Genomic DNA, 17,719 nt, shown 5'->3' with positions numbered 1-17,719 from the left:
GTTTACTTGTTTCGAAGGAATTATTACACTGGAAAAAGCGATTTGTCAGTCGACCAGCGACCAGGTCCCTACTGGGGGAACAGGCGCGTGTGTGGAGTAAGGAAACTTGCCCAACATTTCGCCCTGACCCGTCTGAGAATCGAACTCAGGTCCTCTCTCGCTTGCAACATGAGGGCTCCAACCACCGAGCTACAGGTCTCCACTGTCGCAGTGCATCATTCCAGGTCCCGTTTAGAATAATATCGATTCTACAACCGTCTCAAGGTTTCTTAACTCCCTCACCCCAAAAAGTGGGTGCCAAGTGCTGGGCCCGGGTGGAGGTAGGTGGGGGGCGTGGAGGGGAAGAAGTAGAGGGAAAGTCCTTACCTCAGGTACAGTTTCCTGGACTGGATGATGAAGCGAAAGACGTATTTCAATGCTTTCAGGGCAGCGAAGAGAAGGTCAGTTTTATCCCCGTTCTCTGCTTTCCCGACATAATAATTCAGGACTTTGGCGAGTTTCCTAAATGTGAGAAAAGTAAGAAAATCGGTAATCATTCCTCCCATGCAGCTCAGTTCAGGTCGGGCCCTTTGGAACTCCATCCCACAGTCCCTCCGCCTCTCCCCTCCCTCGTCTCTTTCAAGGCCCATCTCAAGACCCTCCTCTTTGATCGAGCCTTCGGTCACCCTCCTCCCCCCATCGTCCCGCCCTCCACCCCCTCCTGATCCCAACCTCCGGCTCGGGTCCAAATCCCTGACTGTCCAGCGCCTGGTGAGGATCTCCTGACGTGAAAGGCGTCGTGTAAATGTAATGTGTTGTTGTTGTCGTCGTTGGGATGATCACTCTGTTTTGGACGCTCTTAAGCCCAGTGAGTCAGCCACCAACAGCGACAACAGCTTGCATTTGACGGCTAAATGGAACAGGCGCAATGGGCTGAATGGCCCCTTCCTGTTCCTAAATCTACCCACTGACATGGTGGTCCTGGTCTGCTCACCACCCTCTCCTCAGAGCCCCCACCGAGTGCCAGGCTCGCTCGCCAAAGCCCTGAAATTCCACTTGTTCTCAGCCCGCGGGTCGCAGGCTGAGACGAGGTGGAATTCTGGTTTCCTAACCCGGAGTATCCCAGAATTCCGACGCCCACATCCCATCCCTCATGGACTCACACGTAAGCGAGTGTGGCACTGAAGTGGTTGGTGATGTAAGTTTCTAAGACAGGGTTAAAGTGCTGAAACTTGATGTCTCCGATCAGAGAGATGATAAACACCTGGAAAAGAGGGATCAGAAGCTGACTCCGTCCATAATAATAATAATAATAATCCTTACATTTGATAGAGCACCTAATCAAGTCTTCGAGACATCTCAAAGCACTACTACACACTGTAAAGTGTAGTGACTGTATATTTTGTGGGCGGAATACGTCAGCCAATTGCGCACAGCAGAGTCCTCACAAACAGTCGTGGATTGAGTGATCAATTTATCATTAATTTTTTTTTGAAGGGATTATCACCACCAGAAATCGACTAACAAACGGGTTTCTACTTACTGCTGATAAACAGAGGTGTGTGTGTCTGTGTGTGGAGTAAGGAAATTTGCCCCACGTTTCACTGCTGGGAATCGAACCCAGGTCCTCTTGCATGCGAGGCAAGTGCTCTAACCACTGAGCTACAGGACCCTATTTATCTGTCCTTCCATCCTCCTGTTTTTCTGTCCATCTGACGTGTCGTTCACACATCCGTCTTGCCCACCAATCTATCTGCCTGTCCATCCAGATTACTTTAGATCTCTCTATCTCTCCCTTGCTCTCTGGTTCTCTCTATCCCTCGCTCTTCCCCTCATTCTATCCCTCTGGTTTTCTCCCTCACCTCCTCACTCGCTCTCTCTCTCCGTGCGTGTGTAAAGACAGAGACTCACTCACCAGAGCATCGAAGACCAGAAAATCATACACGTCGCTCTCGCATGTCTCCATCATTATGTTAAACAGAGCGTCCAGGGTGTCCTGTAAAAACTGAGGGACAGAGAGAGAGAGCGAGGAGAGAGAGAGAGAGAGAGAGAGAGGAAGAAAAGAGGAAAGGAGGAGAGGAGGGAGAGGAGAGAGAGTGAGGGAGAACAGAGAGGAGAGTGGAGGAAGAGATTAGAGAAAGAAAAGAGAGAGAAGGGGAGAGACAGAAAAGGAGAAGAGAGGAGAGGAGGAGGAGGGAAGAGATGAAAGGGAGTGGAGGAGAGGAGGGGAAGAAGAGATGTCAGTTCACAAGAGAGAAACAGGATGCAAAAACCTTCATTGAAACAAGTCGTGTGAAGTGACTGATAATGAACCTGTGCCAACTGGCGTGAACACAGCATCCTTCACACGGGGCAGGGAGTTCGAGCGCCCGATCGAAGAGGAAAGTCTTCAGGTGTGATCTGCAGATGGGCAAAGAGGGGTGAGGAGGGTGCGAGGCAGAGGGATTGAGACAAAACCGGGGTGGGGTTGGTGGTGGGGGAGGGGGGCCTGGGAAAAAGGGGACTTGCTTAGTTATCCTCGAATCTCACCTTCACAATTTCACTCCCTTCCACCTCCATCAGCTTCCTGAGGTTGTGTTCAATGCTCTGATGGCTTGATCTCCAGTTGAGGAGACCGAGCAGGTCAACTGAGGACAGAATCCATACAACACTCTCAGTCCGCAAACTGGCTACAAAACCCAGCCACTGCACTTGACAGTAAAATCCTGCGGAGGGCTTTGAGAGCTGAGGCCTCCCAACCTCAGTCTCCTGCCTTTGGCCAACCCTCCCAATCCCACCATCGGACAGGCGGTCTTTCATTCAGCCTCTCTGCTCCCATCCTCTGGAACTCCATTCCCCACAGTCCCTCCGCCTCGCTCCCTCCCTTGCCTCCTTCAAGGCCACGTCTCAAGACCTTCTCTTCGACTGGCTTCAGACACCCTCCGACCCCACCACCCACTCCCCCCACCCTCCACCCATCTTGGTCAGTGCTCAGATGCTCAGTGGGAGAAATACCCACCATTTTGGGTCAACTTTGTTGAGCAGATGAGGGTGGAGATCTGAAAGCTGTCCTTGGTCAGGGGCAGCATGCCCGAGTGGTGAGTGAGCTTCCCAGCCTGCCCATTGCTCGTCTCCACATCCTCCTTTGTGCCAGGCTGTGCTAAGTAACACCTGGCATCCTCTGCCTTCTTCATGTCCCCCTGTTAACACACCGAACACTCAAACAGTTCACCGTTGAACAGCGACAACAGAGCTAGAAGAACATCAGTAGACACGTTGAAGTCCTGGTTAGAGCACTCGCCTCGCAAGCGAGAGGACCTTGGGATGAAAAGTTGGGCAAGTTTCCTTCCTCTACATACACACAGAGGCCTCTGTAACATTACCCAGTAGTAAGTCGGACCCCGGTTGTTAGTCGATTGGCAGATCGCTTTTCCGGGCGTAATAATCCCTTCACAAAATGATATTGATAATAATAAATTGGTCACTCAATCCATGACTGTTTGTGGGATGTCACTGTGTGCAATTGGCAGCCGCGTTTCGCCCACAAATCATACAGTCAATTTGCTTTACGTTCCCATGTATCCCGTGAAGCGCTTTGAGATGTCTCGAAGATGTGATAAAGCGCTGTATCAAATGCAAGGGTTATTATTATTATATTATAATAGAGACACAGTGGGTGACACAGGGCACTGGGCAGGAGTGGGAGAATGAGGCCCAGAGTGAGAGGGAACTGGTGGAAAGTGAGTAGAGACACACTGAGTGATGTGGAGAGCAGGGCCGAGAGGAGGGTCTGAAACTGGGAGGCGAGAGAGTGAGCTGCTTTTCCCTGCACTCTACCTTGTAGACGAGCAAGTCATGGCGCCCGTCACGAAGAGTGGTGCCGTTCGCCTTCATCAGCTTCACAAACGCCATCCCGAAAAACTTCTCTGACTTGTCTTTAGCTGAGGGCAGAGCGAGCACACAGCTGTGTTCACGAGTGAGACAGAGAGAGAGCGCCCACACACAACGCTGGAGAAATAATGAGAGCCAGACCCCCCTCCCCCCTCCCCGATTCACACATATGTCTCAGAAACATAGACATATAGAAAAATAATAATAATAATTTTGTCGCTTCAATCCACGACTGTTTGTGAGGACACTGCTGTACCCAATTGACTGCCCACAAAATATACAGGTACTACACTTTACAGCATGTTCCGTGAAGCGCTTTGTGAGGTCTCAAAGACTTCTTAAGGCGCTGTATCAGATGCGAGGATTATTATTATTATCAGACACAAGATAAAAACGAAGCAGAATTGGCGACTTACACTCCTGGGATGACCGGTGTCGGAACGTGAACCGCAAATGACAGCGATGGACATCATCGATTGGGATTTCTACCTGCAGGGAGAGGAAAGGGGTCCCAGTGTTGGCTCGGGGCAGTAAGGGGTGCGATTGAAAGGAAGTAAATTCAGAACCAATCCGTGGAAACATTATTTCAGTGAGCGAGTAGTAAATGTGTGCGAACAGACTCCCCAGAGACGGTGGAAGCAGAAAATGTCATTTGTTTCAAGAACAAACTAGATCGGTTTCTGCTAGAAAATAATATCTGGGGAGAGGATGGGAGGGGAGACAGTGTATGGTTTGGGGACACCACATGTCAAGCGACTGCCAGGATAGTGGAAGATGAACTGGATGGACCTTGGTCTTTTTCCGCCAAGAAAATTCTTATTCTTATGTTCTTATATTGAGCTTCGCCAGCTTAACCAACAACTGTAAAACCCTTAGAAATTTACAGCACAGAAGAGCAATCCTTTCAGACCCATCGTGCCCTTTTATAGAAACAGGAGGAGGCCATTCAGCCCCTACAGTCTGTTCCGCCATTCTATAAGATCATGGCTGATCTGTACCTCAAGTCCAATTACCTGTCCTTGCCCCGTATTCCCCTAAATACCCTGATTTAACAAATATCTATCCACTGCAGTCATGAAGATGTGAATGGATTCAACCATAATCCACAGCCTTTTTCAGGGAGGGAGATTTCACTCCTAAGTGAGGTTGGGTTTAATCTCATTCAGAAGACAGTATCTCCGACAATCAGCACCCACTCCCCACCCTCCCCTGGAGCCTCAGCCTAGACGGTGAGCTCCCCCCTCACACACATGGGGGCTTGAACCCACAACCTTCTGACTCAAAAGTGACTGAGCCTTTGTGACATTTGACAACCACTGTCTAAAAGGGACCTCTTCTCCTCCCCACGCTCATTTGAAGGATAAGTAATGAACCTTAAACAAAAACCCACCTTGACTGTTTCGTACCAAAATGGCTGTTTCACCTGGTAGTAAATGACAGACTTGTATTCTGATATCCCCTCGTAACCTGCTCCAGGGAAGATAGCTTTCTGTGGGAAAGAAGACATGAGCAATATAATAATAGACCCTGTCTAGCCAGCTTCCCTCTGCTTGTCCAGCTAGGACCACCCACCAATTAGGGCTTTGGCTTGCAACAACAACACTAGCAACTCATTACTTTTACACAGCGCCTTTCATGTCAGGAGGATGTCCCAAGGTGCTGGACAGTCAGGGATTTGGAATCGAGCTGGGAGTCAAAGAGGAGGGTCTTGAGACGGGCCTTGAAGAAGGCAAGGGAGGGGAGCGAGGCAACGGGACTGTGGGGAATGGAGTTCCAAAGGGTGGGGGTAGAGAGGCTGAAGGTGTGGCAGGCCGGGCGGGGGATGTGGAGTAGGCCAGAGCCGGGCGAGGGGGTTGAGAGGAAGCAGTGCGAGTGAGCTGGGGAGGTGAGAGAGGAGAGGTGTGGGATGTTATTTACCTCCAGTTGGTTGCCTTCCTCATCGTACACAGCCATCACTACCTCCACATTCTTCGGTGTCTTCTTCTTACCTTTGTCAAACTCCCCTTGGACCAGGGTCACGTAGATGTCGTTCCGAATGTCTCCTGTGGCAAGACAAGATACAGAAGGCTTGAGTTTCAGGCCAGGGGCGAGAGTTCACAGACATGTCATCCAACTCCCTGCTCATTCAGAGAATATAGTTCAAGATCCTGATCCTCACCTTCAAAGTCCTCCAGGGCGTTGCTCCTCCCCATCTCTGTGACCTCCTACCCTCCTACCAACCTGTCCACGCCCTCCGCCCAGCAGGTTCCAGCCTGGACAATCCCTGCCTTGCCCAGCTCACACCCCCATTGGCCTTCAGCCTCTCGGCCCTCACCCACTGGGACTCCATCCAACAGTCCCTCTGCCTCGCCCCCTCCCTCGCCTCCTTCAAGACCCATCTCAATACCCTCCTCTTCCACTGAGCCTTCGGTCACCCTCCTATCCCTACCCTCCCCGCCCTCCATCCCCTGCTGATCACAACCATCAGCTCGGGTGCGAATCCCAGACTATCCAGTGCCTTGCGATGTCGTCCTGATGTGAAAGGTGCCGTATAAATATCATTTGTTGTTGATGTTGTTGTTGCTCCCCACCAACCCCACCCCTGACACTGGCCGACTAACACTGACCTGGAAGGACAATCTCTGGGAAGCCCATTTTCCGAGCGATGGCTGTTGACCGGTCAACTAAGTGAGGAAAATCCTTGTGGACCTGCTGAATATCTCCTGGGAGCAGCTTTGTCGAGACCCAGAGACCTGCAACCACACAGTGGGAGAACAACAACAACAACAACAAATAACATTTACGCGGCGACTTTCATGTCAGAAGGACGTTCCAAGGCGCTGGACAGTCAGAAATCTGCACCCGAGCTGGGGGTTGGGATTAGGAGGAGTGGAGAGCAGGGAGGGTAGGGGTAGGAGAGTAGCCGAAGGAGAGAAGGGTCTTGAAAAGGGGTTTGAAGGAAGCAAGGGAGGGGTCTTCGAACCAGGACGTCCATCAATGCGGGCTTGTCGGGATATGGCATCTATGTGATGCCAGAGTGAGTGGATGTGAGTGAACGAGCGAGTGAGAGAGAGAGTGAGTGAATATGAAAGTGAATGAGTGTGTGAAATTGATTGATTAATTGATTGATTTGTTGATTGGTTGATTGATTGATTGATTTGTTGATTGATTGATTGATTGATCGATCGATCGATTATAATAATTATAATAATAATAATAATCCTTGCATTTGATATAGCGCTTTTCACGTCAGGAGGACGTCCCAAAGTGCTTCACAAAACACACTGTAAAGTGAATTAACTGTATATTTGTGGGCGAACGCGGCAGCCAATTGCGCACAGCAATGTCCCACAAACAGTCGTAGATTGAAAATGACCAATTTATTATTGTTTTGGGTTTTGGAGGGATTATTATTAGGCGTTTGATTGATTGATTAGGTGGGTAGGTGGGTAGGTGGGTGAGTGAGTGTTGTGACTGTGTATCGTAGGTTACCTTGCCCTTTATGGTTGACCTCTTTGGCCGCGATGACCTTGTTGAAGACGGAGGTCAAAGGCTCGTTCTCCCCGATCACTCTGGACATCATGAGGGGAGACATGATGAGCTGGCGCTGTCGGATATACGTCTCCATGGCTATCCTGGGGACACAGAACATTACCCCGAGGTAATGTGGGCAGCGAGGCCCAGGGCTATCCCAGCCCAGGCTGTGCTGACACGAGAGGCTCTAGGGAGAGCGCGGGCACGCGTGTGTTAGTGAAGTCCTATAGCTCAGGGGTTAGAGCCCTCGCCTCACAAGTGAGAGGACCCGGGTTTGATTCCCGGGCGGGTCAGGTCAGGGCGAAACACTGGGCAAATTTCCTTACTCCCCCCCACACACACACACGCCTCTGATTACCAGCAGTCAGTTGGAACCCAGTTATTAGTCAATTGGGGGATCACCTTTCCGGGGGTAATAATCCATCCAAATAAATAAATAAATAAAAAGATAAATAATAATAAATTGGTCATTACAATTCACGACTGTTTGTGTGGGACATCGCTGTGTGCAATCGGCTGCCGTGCTTCACCCACAAAGTACACAGTCACTGCACTTTACGTATATCCCGTGAAGCGCTCTGAGACGTCTCGAAGACGTGATAAGGCCCTGTATCAAATGCAAGGATTATTATTATTATTATTATTATTATTGTAGCACTTACTGTTGGAAGGGGATAAAGTGCTGTTTCTCTTCATCGTCTACCTTGCCGTTGATGATGTCTGTGATGTCCATCACTGGGATAAAAAGCAACCCAATACAATACAGTGTTACATTTACACACAGCGCCTTTCATGTTGGGAGGACGTCCCAAGACACTGGACAGTCAGGGATTTGGACCCGAGCTGAACACGGGTTGGATCAGCAGGGGGTGGAGGGTAGGAGGATGCCCGAAGGTGTGGTGGAAGACGGGGGTCTTGAGACGAGGGAGGAAGCGAGGTGGAGTGACTGTGGATGGAGTTCCAGAGAGTGGGGGCAAAGAGGCTGAAGGCCTCACCACCGATGGTGGGGTGGGCCGGGCGCGGGAAGTGGAGCCGGCCGGAGCGCCTTGTGGAGGAAGTGGACATGAGGTCAGCAGGTCACAGAGCTAAGGAGGGGACAAGGCGGTGGAGGGCCTTGAAGGCGAGGACAAGGACTTTGAACTCTATCTCTGGGGGATGGGGAGCCAGTGGAGCCGGGCTGGCGAGGGTGGGGGTGATGGCGTCACAGAGCCTGGTGCGGGATAGAACTCCAGAGTTCTGGATGATCTGCAGCTTGCGGAGGGAAGAGTTGGGGGGCCGACAAGCAGGGAGTTGGCATAGTCGAGCCTGGATGTGACGAATGTGTAAATGAGGGTTTTGGCGGCCTGTGGGGGAGTGAGGGGGATAAGTGAGGCAGCCAATCACCATTACCTGCCACTCCGAAGGGTCTGCGCAATCCACATGTGTGCTTCCTGCCCTCCTTAAGCTCCATGTGGCCCACTCGGACAATCTGACACACCAGGCTGGTCTTCACCCTCAGCAGCTCACTGCCACTCAGGTCCTGGGAGAAAGCACACACTGAAAAAAAGAATCTCTCAAGTCATCGGACTATCTATCTGCTCTGTCTCCCGCTGGACGTCTCACAGGGTAAAATAACAATAATAATTTGGTCGCTCAATCCACGGCTGTTTTGTGGGGACGTCGCTGTGTGAAATTGGCTGCCTCATTCGCCCACAAAATACACAGTCACTCCACTTCACAGTGAAGCGCTTTGAGACTTCTCGAAGACAACAACAACAAGATTACATTTGTATAGTGCCTTTCACGTTGGGAGGACGTGATAAACTGCTGCATCAAATGGAAGGATTATTATTATTATTGTTATTATTATTATATTATTATCATTATTCCATCCCTTGTGATTCCAAACCTCAAAACTTGGGTGCAAACCCTTAACTGTCCAGAACTTTGAGTACCTTCTGATGTGAAAGGCGCTGTGCGATTGTAATTTTGCTGTTGTTGTTGTAGATTTTAAAGTGGGATTGAAAGATGGATTAGGAGGGTGGGGAGAGGGGGAAGGATTCAGACAGACACTTACGGTGAAGACAACTTGCAGGTTGTTTAGTCTCTCTATCTCCTTCGGCATTCCAGTCTTGCTCCATCGCACCAAATAGTTTTCACTGAAGACAAAATAAGAGTCAGTATCTGCCTACACAGCGTTCCGTTCGAGCGTCCATCCACTCCCAGGTCAGGGAGAGACACAGTAAAGCTCCCTCTACACCGTGCGTCCACACACTGGCCGTAGCCTGCTGAGCAGAGGGAGCAGACAGGTTGATATGGGGGTTAGCAGATCAGAGGTAGGAAGGAGTAAGGTGGTGGAGGTTACCTGATGAACTCAGACTGAATCGGGTCATAGAGAGACATCAGCAGTTCTGCGTCCTCACCAATATTACAGACAAAATTCTTCAAGTTGATGTAAAGGCTGTAGGTGTGGCTGTTGCTGAACACAGACTGACGCCTAAGCTCCATACTCTGAATCCTAGACTGAACCAGAGATAGAGAGAGACAGTAATCAATCTGTATTTTTAATAATAAACCTTGCATGTGACATAGCGCCTTATCACGTTTTCGAGACGTTTCAAAGAGCTTCATATACTGTAAAGTGAATTGACTGTATATTTTTGTGGGTGAAATGCAGCAGCCAATTGTGCAGAGCAGCGGCCCACAAACAGTCGTGGATTGAAATAGCCAATTTATTACTATTGTTATTTTTTTGAAGGGATTTTTACCCCTGGAAAAGCGATCCACCAATCAACTAACCACTGGGTTCCTACTGACTGCTAAACAGGTGTGTGTGTGCGCGTGTGTGTGTGTGTGTGTGGAGTAAGGAAACTTACCCAACGTTTCGCCCTGACCTGCCCGGGAATCGAGCCCAGGTCCTCTCGCTTGCGAGACGAGGGCTCTAATCACTGAGCTACAGGACTCCAGTTTGAGACCCAGAGGATGTGTGAATGGTTATACAAGAGAAGATGGGAGTTGTATTTAAGGTCTGAAGTGGTTAAAATCAATGTTGAGGCCAGTGGGTTGTAAGATGTCTCTGGCAATAATCTCTCACTATTGCCTTCTTTTGTCTTGCACCATCCAACACCAGTCACCTCGTCATCTTCTGCCCTCCACCTAAATTTTTCCTTTGTCTTCCTTTCCTCACCCCCTTTTCTGATGGTCCTTATAATCTGCTCCCTTCCGACATCCCCAGTTCTGACGAAAGGTCATCGACCTAAACTTTAACTCATTTCCCTCTCTCCATAGATGCTGCCTGACCTGACCTGACCTGCTGCCTGTTCCCAGCGACTTGTGTTTTTACCTTCTTCTCCTCCTGGATCCGTTCGTCAATCCCTCGTGAGATGGTCTCGTGAGCTTTGAAGAGGGTGATGGTGCTTGTTTGATCAGGGTCCAGTATGTTACCATTCTCGTTCCGTACCACCAGGTCTAGCCCCAGAATCCTGCGTGGAATAGTGACTAGGCATTGGTTACACATGTATGTAGCCCCTGACTTTGACTCAACATCCATAGCCTTGCTCCTGCCTACCTCTGTGACCTGCTAATCCCATATCAAGCTGTCCGCTCCCTTCGCTCAGCAGGTCTGCTTAATATACCCCACTTGGCCTGTCCCACCATCGGCAGTCGGGCCTTCAGCCTCTCTGCCCCACCCTCTGGAACTCCATCCCACATTCCCTTCCCCTCACTCCCTCCCTTTCCTCCTTCAAGCTCCGTCTCAAGACCCTCCTCTTCGACTGTGCCTTCGGTCACTCTCCTTCCTACCCCCTACCCTCCCTGCCCTCCACTCACCGATTCCCGTAATCAATCTTGTCAATGACTTTCCTCTTCAGTTCCAACAGCTCGTCCTTCGGCAAAGTTCCAGACAGGATTTGGGAACGCCACTCGATCAGGCTGCACGTCATGTTCCGCACATGTCTGAACATTTTCTGGTTACCGCTCTGCGTAGAGAGGGGGCGCGTGTTTGAGAGAGTGTGGTTGGGGGGGTGGGGGGATGTTGGTTGAGAGAGAGAGAGTGATAGAGAGTGAGGGAAAGAGAGTGAAAGAGTGAGAGCAAGTGAATGCGAGAGAGAGAGGATTTAAAGGGTGGGGTGGGGTGGGGGAAGGAGGGAGGTCTCACCAGGTAAAGCTTGTGCCAGATGAGCGCCCATTCTCGCAGTGTCATGGTCAGCTCCTGTACCAGAGGCAACTCTGTGGGAATTACCGTCTCCTCCTGTCTGTGAGAGAGAATCACAGCAGTAACGTCACAGGGTGTCTGACACACATGGAAACCCGTCACCGTGACCAGCCGGGTCTGTCACAACCTTCTCTGCTCTAACAGGAACAATCCCAGCTTCTCTAGTCTCGTCTTCCCACATAACTAAAGCCCCTCATCTCTGGTAAACCCTTAATCGGCTAAATCGGCACAGCTTGCCCATCGAGAGCGCTGTCTGTCCAGCTTCCCACTGCTGGGCCAGCTCAAACCTCCCGAACCTTCAGGGCTTTGGTTTGGAGGGGGAAGTGGCCATCTTGGGCTTTCAGATACCAACATGGACGGACACTCACCCTCGGCCTTCCACAGTCGCTTCCTTCACATGGATGTAGGTCACGGGAAAGATGCCCTGAACAACAACAACAACACGTTACATTTACATGGTGTCTTTCATGTCAGGAGGACGTCCCAAGACTCTGGGCAGTCAGGGATCAGCACACGAGCTGGGCGAACTGGAGGTTCCTAGTTAATCCCAGAGGTTGGTGAGAGCCAAGGCTTGTGAGAGCACGTGTGTGTGTTGTGTGTGTGCGTGTGTGTGTGTGTGTGTGTATATATGTGTTGGGGCAAGGGCAGAGTGTGCATAGAGTTGGGCATAGAGTACGGGGGCAGCTAAAACCACATAGCTTGCCCACATGGCTTGAAAGCGCAAGTTTCCCGCTGTATGTCCGGCTGGCAAAGGCTGGTAGAGGTGAAGGGCTGTATGAAAGTGAGCAGTTATCAATGAGAGAGTTGTTGTTGTTGTTGTCGAAGGCTGCTCTGTGTAAGAATGAGCTTGACCCAGATTTATTGGTGAGGAACAAACAAATAAAGCCCTACCTTTTTCCATTTATTCCGCAGTGTGCAGCCTCTGTACCAACCTGGTGATAAACATGGATTAATGTAATTAATAATCCTTCCATTTGATGCAGCGCCTTATCATGTCTTCGAGACATCTCAAAGCGCTTCACAAGGTATACTGTCAAGTGGAGTGACTGTGTTTTATATGGGCGAAACGCGGCAGCCAATTAATAATAATAATAATCCTTGCATTTGGTATAGCGCTTTTCACGTCGGGAGGACGTCCCAAAGCACTTCACAGAATATACTGTAAAGTGAATTGACTGTATATTTGTGGGCGAACGCGGCAGCCAATTGCGCACAGCAATGTCCCACAAACAGTCGTAGATTGAAAATGACCAATTTATTATTGTTTTTGTTTTGGAGGATTATTATTAGGCTCTGTGTGGAGTAAGGAAACTTGCCCAAGGTCTCGCCCTGACTGGAATTGAACTCAGGTCTCTCACTTGCAAAGCGAGTGCTTTAACCACTGAGCTACAGGACTCCACAGTAGCGCACAGCAGGGTCCAAATTAAGTGAACGACCTATTATTATTATGTTTTTATTATTATTATTACCCCCGGAAAAGCGATTCGCTAATCGACCAACAATCAGGTTCCTACTGACTGTTGGTAAACAGGGGCGCGTGTGTTTGCATGTGTGCGTGTGTGTGCGTGTGTGTGTGTGGAGTAAGGAAACTTGCCAAACATTTCGCCCTGACCCGCCCGGGAATCGAACCCAGCTCCTCTCGCTTGCGAGGCGAGGGGTCTAACCCCTGAGTTGCAGGAGTCTAGGTTGTAGTCTGGTGTTGCTCAGTACTCTGCCCACGGGGCAAGACATTCCACAGAGCAGGTTTCCCTATGGTGATACTTCCCACAGGACTGACAGCCAGATGTTTATAAGCCCTTCAAATCTCTGAGGACTTGGCAGCGGACTTGGTATCAAACAGATCACAGCTCATAAACGTACAGGAGAAAGGGGAAAGGCACAGGAAAGGCTCACGTGTCTGTTGAGATTCAACTGATCTGGAGTTGGCAAAGGGTAATGTGAATGACTCACTGAAAAGTCAGCAAGTCCTTACAGGAAGAGGCAGGCTGTCAATATCAGCCTTTGTGCAGTCCTGTAGCTCAGTGGTTAGAGCCCTCGCCTCGTAAGCGAGAGGACAGGGGTTTCGATTCCCAGCCAAGACAGGACAGGGCGAAATGTTGGGGCAAGTTTCCTGACTCCACACACACACACGCCGCTGTTTACCCAGCAGTAAGGAGGTACCCGGTTGTTAAGTCGATTGGCGGATTGCTTTTCCGGAGGTAATAATCCCTCCAATAAAATAAAATAAATAATAATAATTTGGTCGCTCAATCCACGATTGTTTGTGGGGACGCTGTTGTGCGCAATTGCATACTGTAAAGTGTAGTACAGTCACTACACTTTATAGTATATTCTGTGAAGCGCTTTGAGATGTAATAAGGTGCTATATCAAATGCAAGCATTATTATTATTATTATCAGCGAAGTTGTTCCAATCACCCGCCACCACCAAGTGGGATAAGTGCAAAGAGAGCAAGTAAGCGATGATATATATACACACCCGCGCGCACGCGCACACACACGCGCGCACACACGCGCACACAGACTCACACACACACACATGCACACACACGGACTCACACACACACCCACGCATGCACACACACACGCGCGCGCACACGGACTCACACACACAAACTCACTCACTCACACACACGCACACATACACATATATGCACATACACACACATACGCAAAGAATAGAAACAAACCTTCGTGTGTCTCCAGGATGTGGATGGAATCTCCCACCTGCAGCGATAACTCCACCTCTTCTTTCGCATTGTAATTGTAGATCGCTGGGAGTGGAGACGGGAACTTAAGTCAGTCTCAGGGTCACAATTGGGCTCCATACAAACAAGCAGTGTGTTACCCCCACTTCACTTTCAGTCATCTTCCCCCCACCCCGATCTCCCCCCTCCTACACTCTCCAGGCTCGGGCACTCTCAGCTTCAGTGAGAAGTGCTTTGAGAATTCCTCCTGATGTGAATGACGCTTTGTAAATAAATGTAGCATTGGACTGTGTAGTTAGGGTGGGCAAGGAAAGTGCCAAACTGGCTTCCATCTTGTCAAGTCCCATCCCTGGAGTCCTGTAGCTCAGGGGTTAGAGCCCTCGCCTGGCAAGCGAGAGGATCTGGGCTTGATTCCCGGCGGGTTAGGTCAGGGCGAAACGTTGGGCAAGTTTCCTTACTCCACACACACACACACACACCTCTGTTTACCAGCAGTCAGTAGTAACCTGGTTGTTAGTTGACTGGCGGATCGCTTTTCTGGGGGTAATAAGCTCATGGAATAAAAAATAATAATAATAATTTGGTCACTCAATCCACAACTGTTTGTGGGGACTCTGCTGTGTGCAATTGGCTGCCGCATTTCATCCACAAAATACACAGTCACTACACTTTATGGTGTATTCTGTGAAGCACTTTGAGACGTCTCAAAGATGTGATGAGGCACTGAATCAAATGCAAGGATTATTATTATTATTATTATTATTATTATTATTCCTACCACAAATCACATAGTTTACAGTATAGAAACAGTCCAGCGCTTTGGGACTTCCTCCCGAAGTAAAAGGCGCTAAAATGCAATCTTGTTGTTGTTGTAGAAACAGACTGGATGCTCCCTAACCAGGTCCGTCCCAGTGATTACACTCCACGCGCCTCCGTGCATCTTAATGAGTTTGAGTAGAAGAAGGACAAGGGGAGGACAAGTTTGCAGGACTATGGGGAGCAAGTGGGGGAATGGGATCCATTTGGACAGCTCTTTCCAAGAACCAGCACAGACACATGGGCCGAATGACCTCCTTCTGAGCTGTATCATTCCAGAATTCTAGGATTCTAAGGAGTGGTGTGACTGTGCGGACAGGGATTGGAAGGAATGAGTTTGTTCTGAGACGCCAGCGATGTCCTGATCTCCTGCCAGCTCTTCTGACAAATGCTTGTATAAGCAAGGCAGGGAGTGCTGAGCAGAGAAGCTTCACTTCTTGGGTGAATAAAGACTTAATTATCCTAAAACCACGAGCGCAGAGTTGGCACAAGCAAGTTAACTCTTTCACTGGCACAAACCTCTGCTTAGGTCTGGACAGGTTACCTGTGGAGCAAATGTTTGGTGAAGCACCCTCTCTGGATCAAGGGGCTGTGGATTTCAGACATCTCAAAGTGCTTCACAGGATACGCTGTAAAGTGTAGTGACTGTATATTTTGTGGGCGATTGCGGCAGCCAATTGCGCACAGCAGCGTCCCACAAACGGTCGTGGATGGAAGTGACCAATTTATTATTATTGTTTTTTTTGAAGGGATTATTACCCCCGGAAAAGCGATCCGCTAATCGACGAACAACCGGGTTCCTAATGACTGCCGGTAAACAGAGGCGCGTGTGTGTGCGTGGAGTAAGGAAACTTGCCCAATGTTTCGTCCTGGTTGGGAATCGAACCCAGTCCTCTCGCTTACAAGGCGAGGGCTCTAACCACTGAGCTACAGGACTCCACAAAAACTTTACAGTATGTTTTGTGAAGCGCTTTGAGACGTTTCAAAGACATGATAAGGCGCTGTATCAAATGCAAGGTTGAGGGGAGATTTAATAGAGGTGTTCAAATTGATGAGGGGTTTTGATAGAGTAATTAGGGAGAAATTGTTTCCTCTGGTGGGTGGGTTGGTAACCAGAGGACACAGATTTAGATAATTGGCAAAAGAACCAAGGGGATATATTTCTACACAGAGAGTTCTTACGTTCTGGAACGCACAGCCTGAAAGGCCGGTGGAAACCGATTCAATAACTTCTTTCAAAAGGGAACTGGATAGGGACTTGAATAGGAAAAATTTGCAAGGAAAAGGGATTTGGGGAAAGAGCGGGAGAGGGAATAGGACTAGAGCTAGCACATGCACGATGGGCCGAATGGCCTCCTTCTGTGCTGTAATATTCTATGATTCGCCCATTGAAATTCATGCTTGTGAGTGTGTTGAGTAAGGCTTTCTCCTCCCGCTGCCTCTGCCCTACATTGTGCAATTTAGAGAAGCCGTCATTTACAAAGAAAAAAACAAGTGGGAGTTATCCACGTGCTCAGACACTGAGCGTCTGTTCGCATCCCAAGCCATTTGTTTTCCTTCATGCAAATGTCTGCACCAATTCTGCTCCTTTCCATTCCCTCTCTCAGCTCGAGAGTCCACATACATTCCCATTCTTTCCCATTGTGACCCCATCAACTCCACCGCCACCTCCCACACCCTCACCAGGCTCCACTGGCTCCCCATTCCCCCGGAGGATAGGGTCCAAAGTCCTCACTGTTGATCTCCGAGGCCCTCCACAGCTTTGCTCCTCCCTACCCCTGTGACCTGTCCCTGTCCAATATCAACCTGTCTGCTTCCTCCGCTCAACAGGCTCCGGCCTACTCCATGCCCCCTGCCCGGCCTGGCCCGCCCTGCCATCAGCGGTCGGGCCTTCAGCCTCTCTGACCCCATCCTTTGGAACTCCCTCCGCCTCGCCCCCTCCCTCGCCTCCTTCAAGACCCATCTCAAAACTACGCTTTACAGTGTATCCTGTGAAGCGCTTTGAGATGTCTCGAAGACGTGATGAGGCGCTGTATCAAAGGCAAAATAACTCATCATTATTATTATTATCAGCGAGTCTGAGTGAGTCTGACTCAGGGTCAAATGACTACTGACTGACTGTGGTTTAAGATCTCCAGATCGGCTGCTTTTTATCTGCAGTTTCTAGAACTCCTGACGGGTGCACATTTCCGGACAGTTTGTGTGCTTTATCGCTGGGATAACAAAGCCATTCACTGGGGCTGGCAGACTTCCACAGGGGCGTGGGCAAGCCACACAGACACAAAACACCATCGGGCCGGCAAAGGGGTGCGTTGTTCATCTAACATCACAGGGAGAGGAGGAGACAATCCAGACATTTCTTAATCCCTGCCTTTTCCCCACATATGTCGCCCATCAAGCAGTCACTACACTTGGCCGTGAATCCTGTGAAGGGTTTTGAGACATGATTATTATAATGTGTTGTTATTATTGAAACTAATAATAATTTTTTTTAAAAAGGACTATTACCCCCGGAAAGCGATCCGTCAATCGACTAATAAGCCGGGTTCCTACTCACGGCGCGGTAAACAGAGGCGTGCGCGCGCGGAGTAAGGAACGCCCAATGTTTCGCCCTGACCTGACCCGCCCGGGAATTGAACCCA

At 49.7% G+C, this 17,719-nt stretch overlaps 1 protein-coding gene and 1 non-coding gene across 2 annotated transcripts in view; both read right to left on the bottom strand.

Annotated features, from left to right (window-relative positions):
- The window catches only part of dock5 (dedicator of cytokinesis 5), a 50,038-nt gene that overhangs the window by 23,060 nt on the left and 9,259 nt on the right, over nt 1-17,719 (bottom strand). Inside the window, exons 2-22 of the mRNA XM_042344459.1 lie at nt 14,244-14,327; nt 12,446-12,486; nt 11,923-11,978; nt 11,498-11,594; nt 11,170-11,318; nt 10,685-10,823; nt 9,707-9,864; nt 9,419-9,500; nt 8,752-8,881; nt 8,025-8,097; nt 7,321-7,400; nt 6,456-6,581; nt 5,767-5,891; nt 5,240-5,338; nt 4,266-4,338; nt 3,796-3,899; nt 2,978-3,158; nt 2,509-2,606; nt 1,895-1,984; nt 1,143-1,243; nt 367-501 (exon numbers count right to left, since the gene is read on the bottom strand). Of these exons, the coding sequence (XP_042200393.1) occupies nt 367-501; nt 1,143-1,243; nt 1,895-1,984; nt 2,509-2,606; nt 2,978-3,158; nt 3,796-3,899; nt 4,266-4,338; nt 5,240-5,338; nt 5,767-5,891; nt 6,456-6,581; nt 7,321-7,400; nt 8,025-8,097; nt 8,752-8,881; nt 9,419-9,500; nt 9,707-9,864; nt 10,685-10,823; nt 11,170-11,318; nt 11,498-11,594; nt 11,923-11,978; nt 12,446-12,486; nt 14,244-14,327 (2,221 nt within the window). The remainder of the gene's footprint in view (nt 1-366; nt 502-1,142; nt 1,244-1,894; nt 1,985-2,508; nt 2,607-2,977; nt 3,159-3,795; nt 3,900-4,265; nt 4,339-5,239; nt 5,339-5,766; nt 5,892-6,455; nt 6,582-7,320; nt 7,401-8,024; nt 8,098-8,751; nt 8,882-9,418; nt 9,501-9,706; nt 9,865-10,684; nt 10,824-11,169; nt 11,319-11,497; nt 11,595-11,922; nt 11,979-12,445; nt 12,487-14,243; nt 14,328-17,719) is intronic.
- Nucleotides 15,942-16,014, bottom strand: trnat-ugu. The gene has a single exon. It is a non-coding gene; the product is annotated as a tRNA-Thr (tRNA).

This window comes from Callorhinchus milii, unplaced genomic scaffold (genome assembly GCF_018977255.1).
Source record: "Callorhinchus milii isolate IMCB2004 unplaced genomic scaffold, IMCB_Cmil_1.0 Scaffold28, whole genome shotgun sequence".
Taxonomy (NCBI): Eukaryota; Metazoa; Chordata; class Chondrichthyes; order Chimaeriformes; family Callorhinchidae; genus Callorhinchus; species Callorhinchus milii.
The sequence above is the reverse complement of the archived record's forward strand: the minus strand, read 5'-3'. Positions and strand labels throughout refer to the sequence as shown.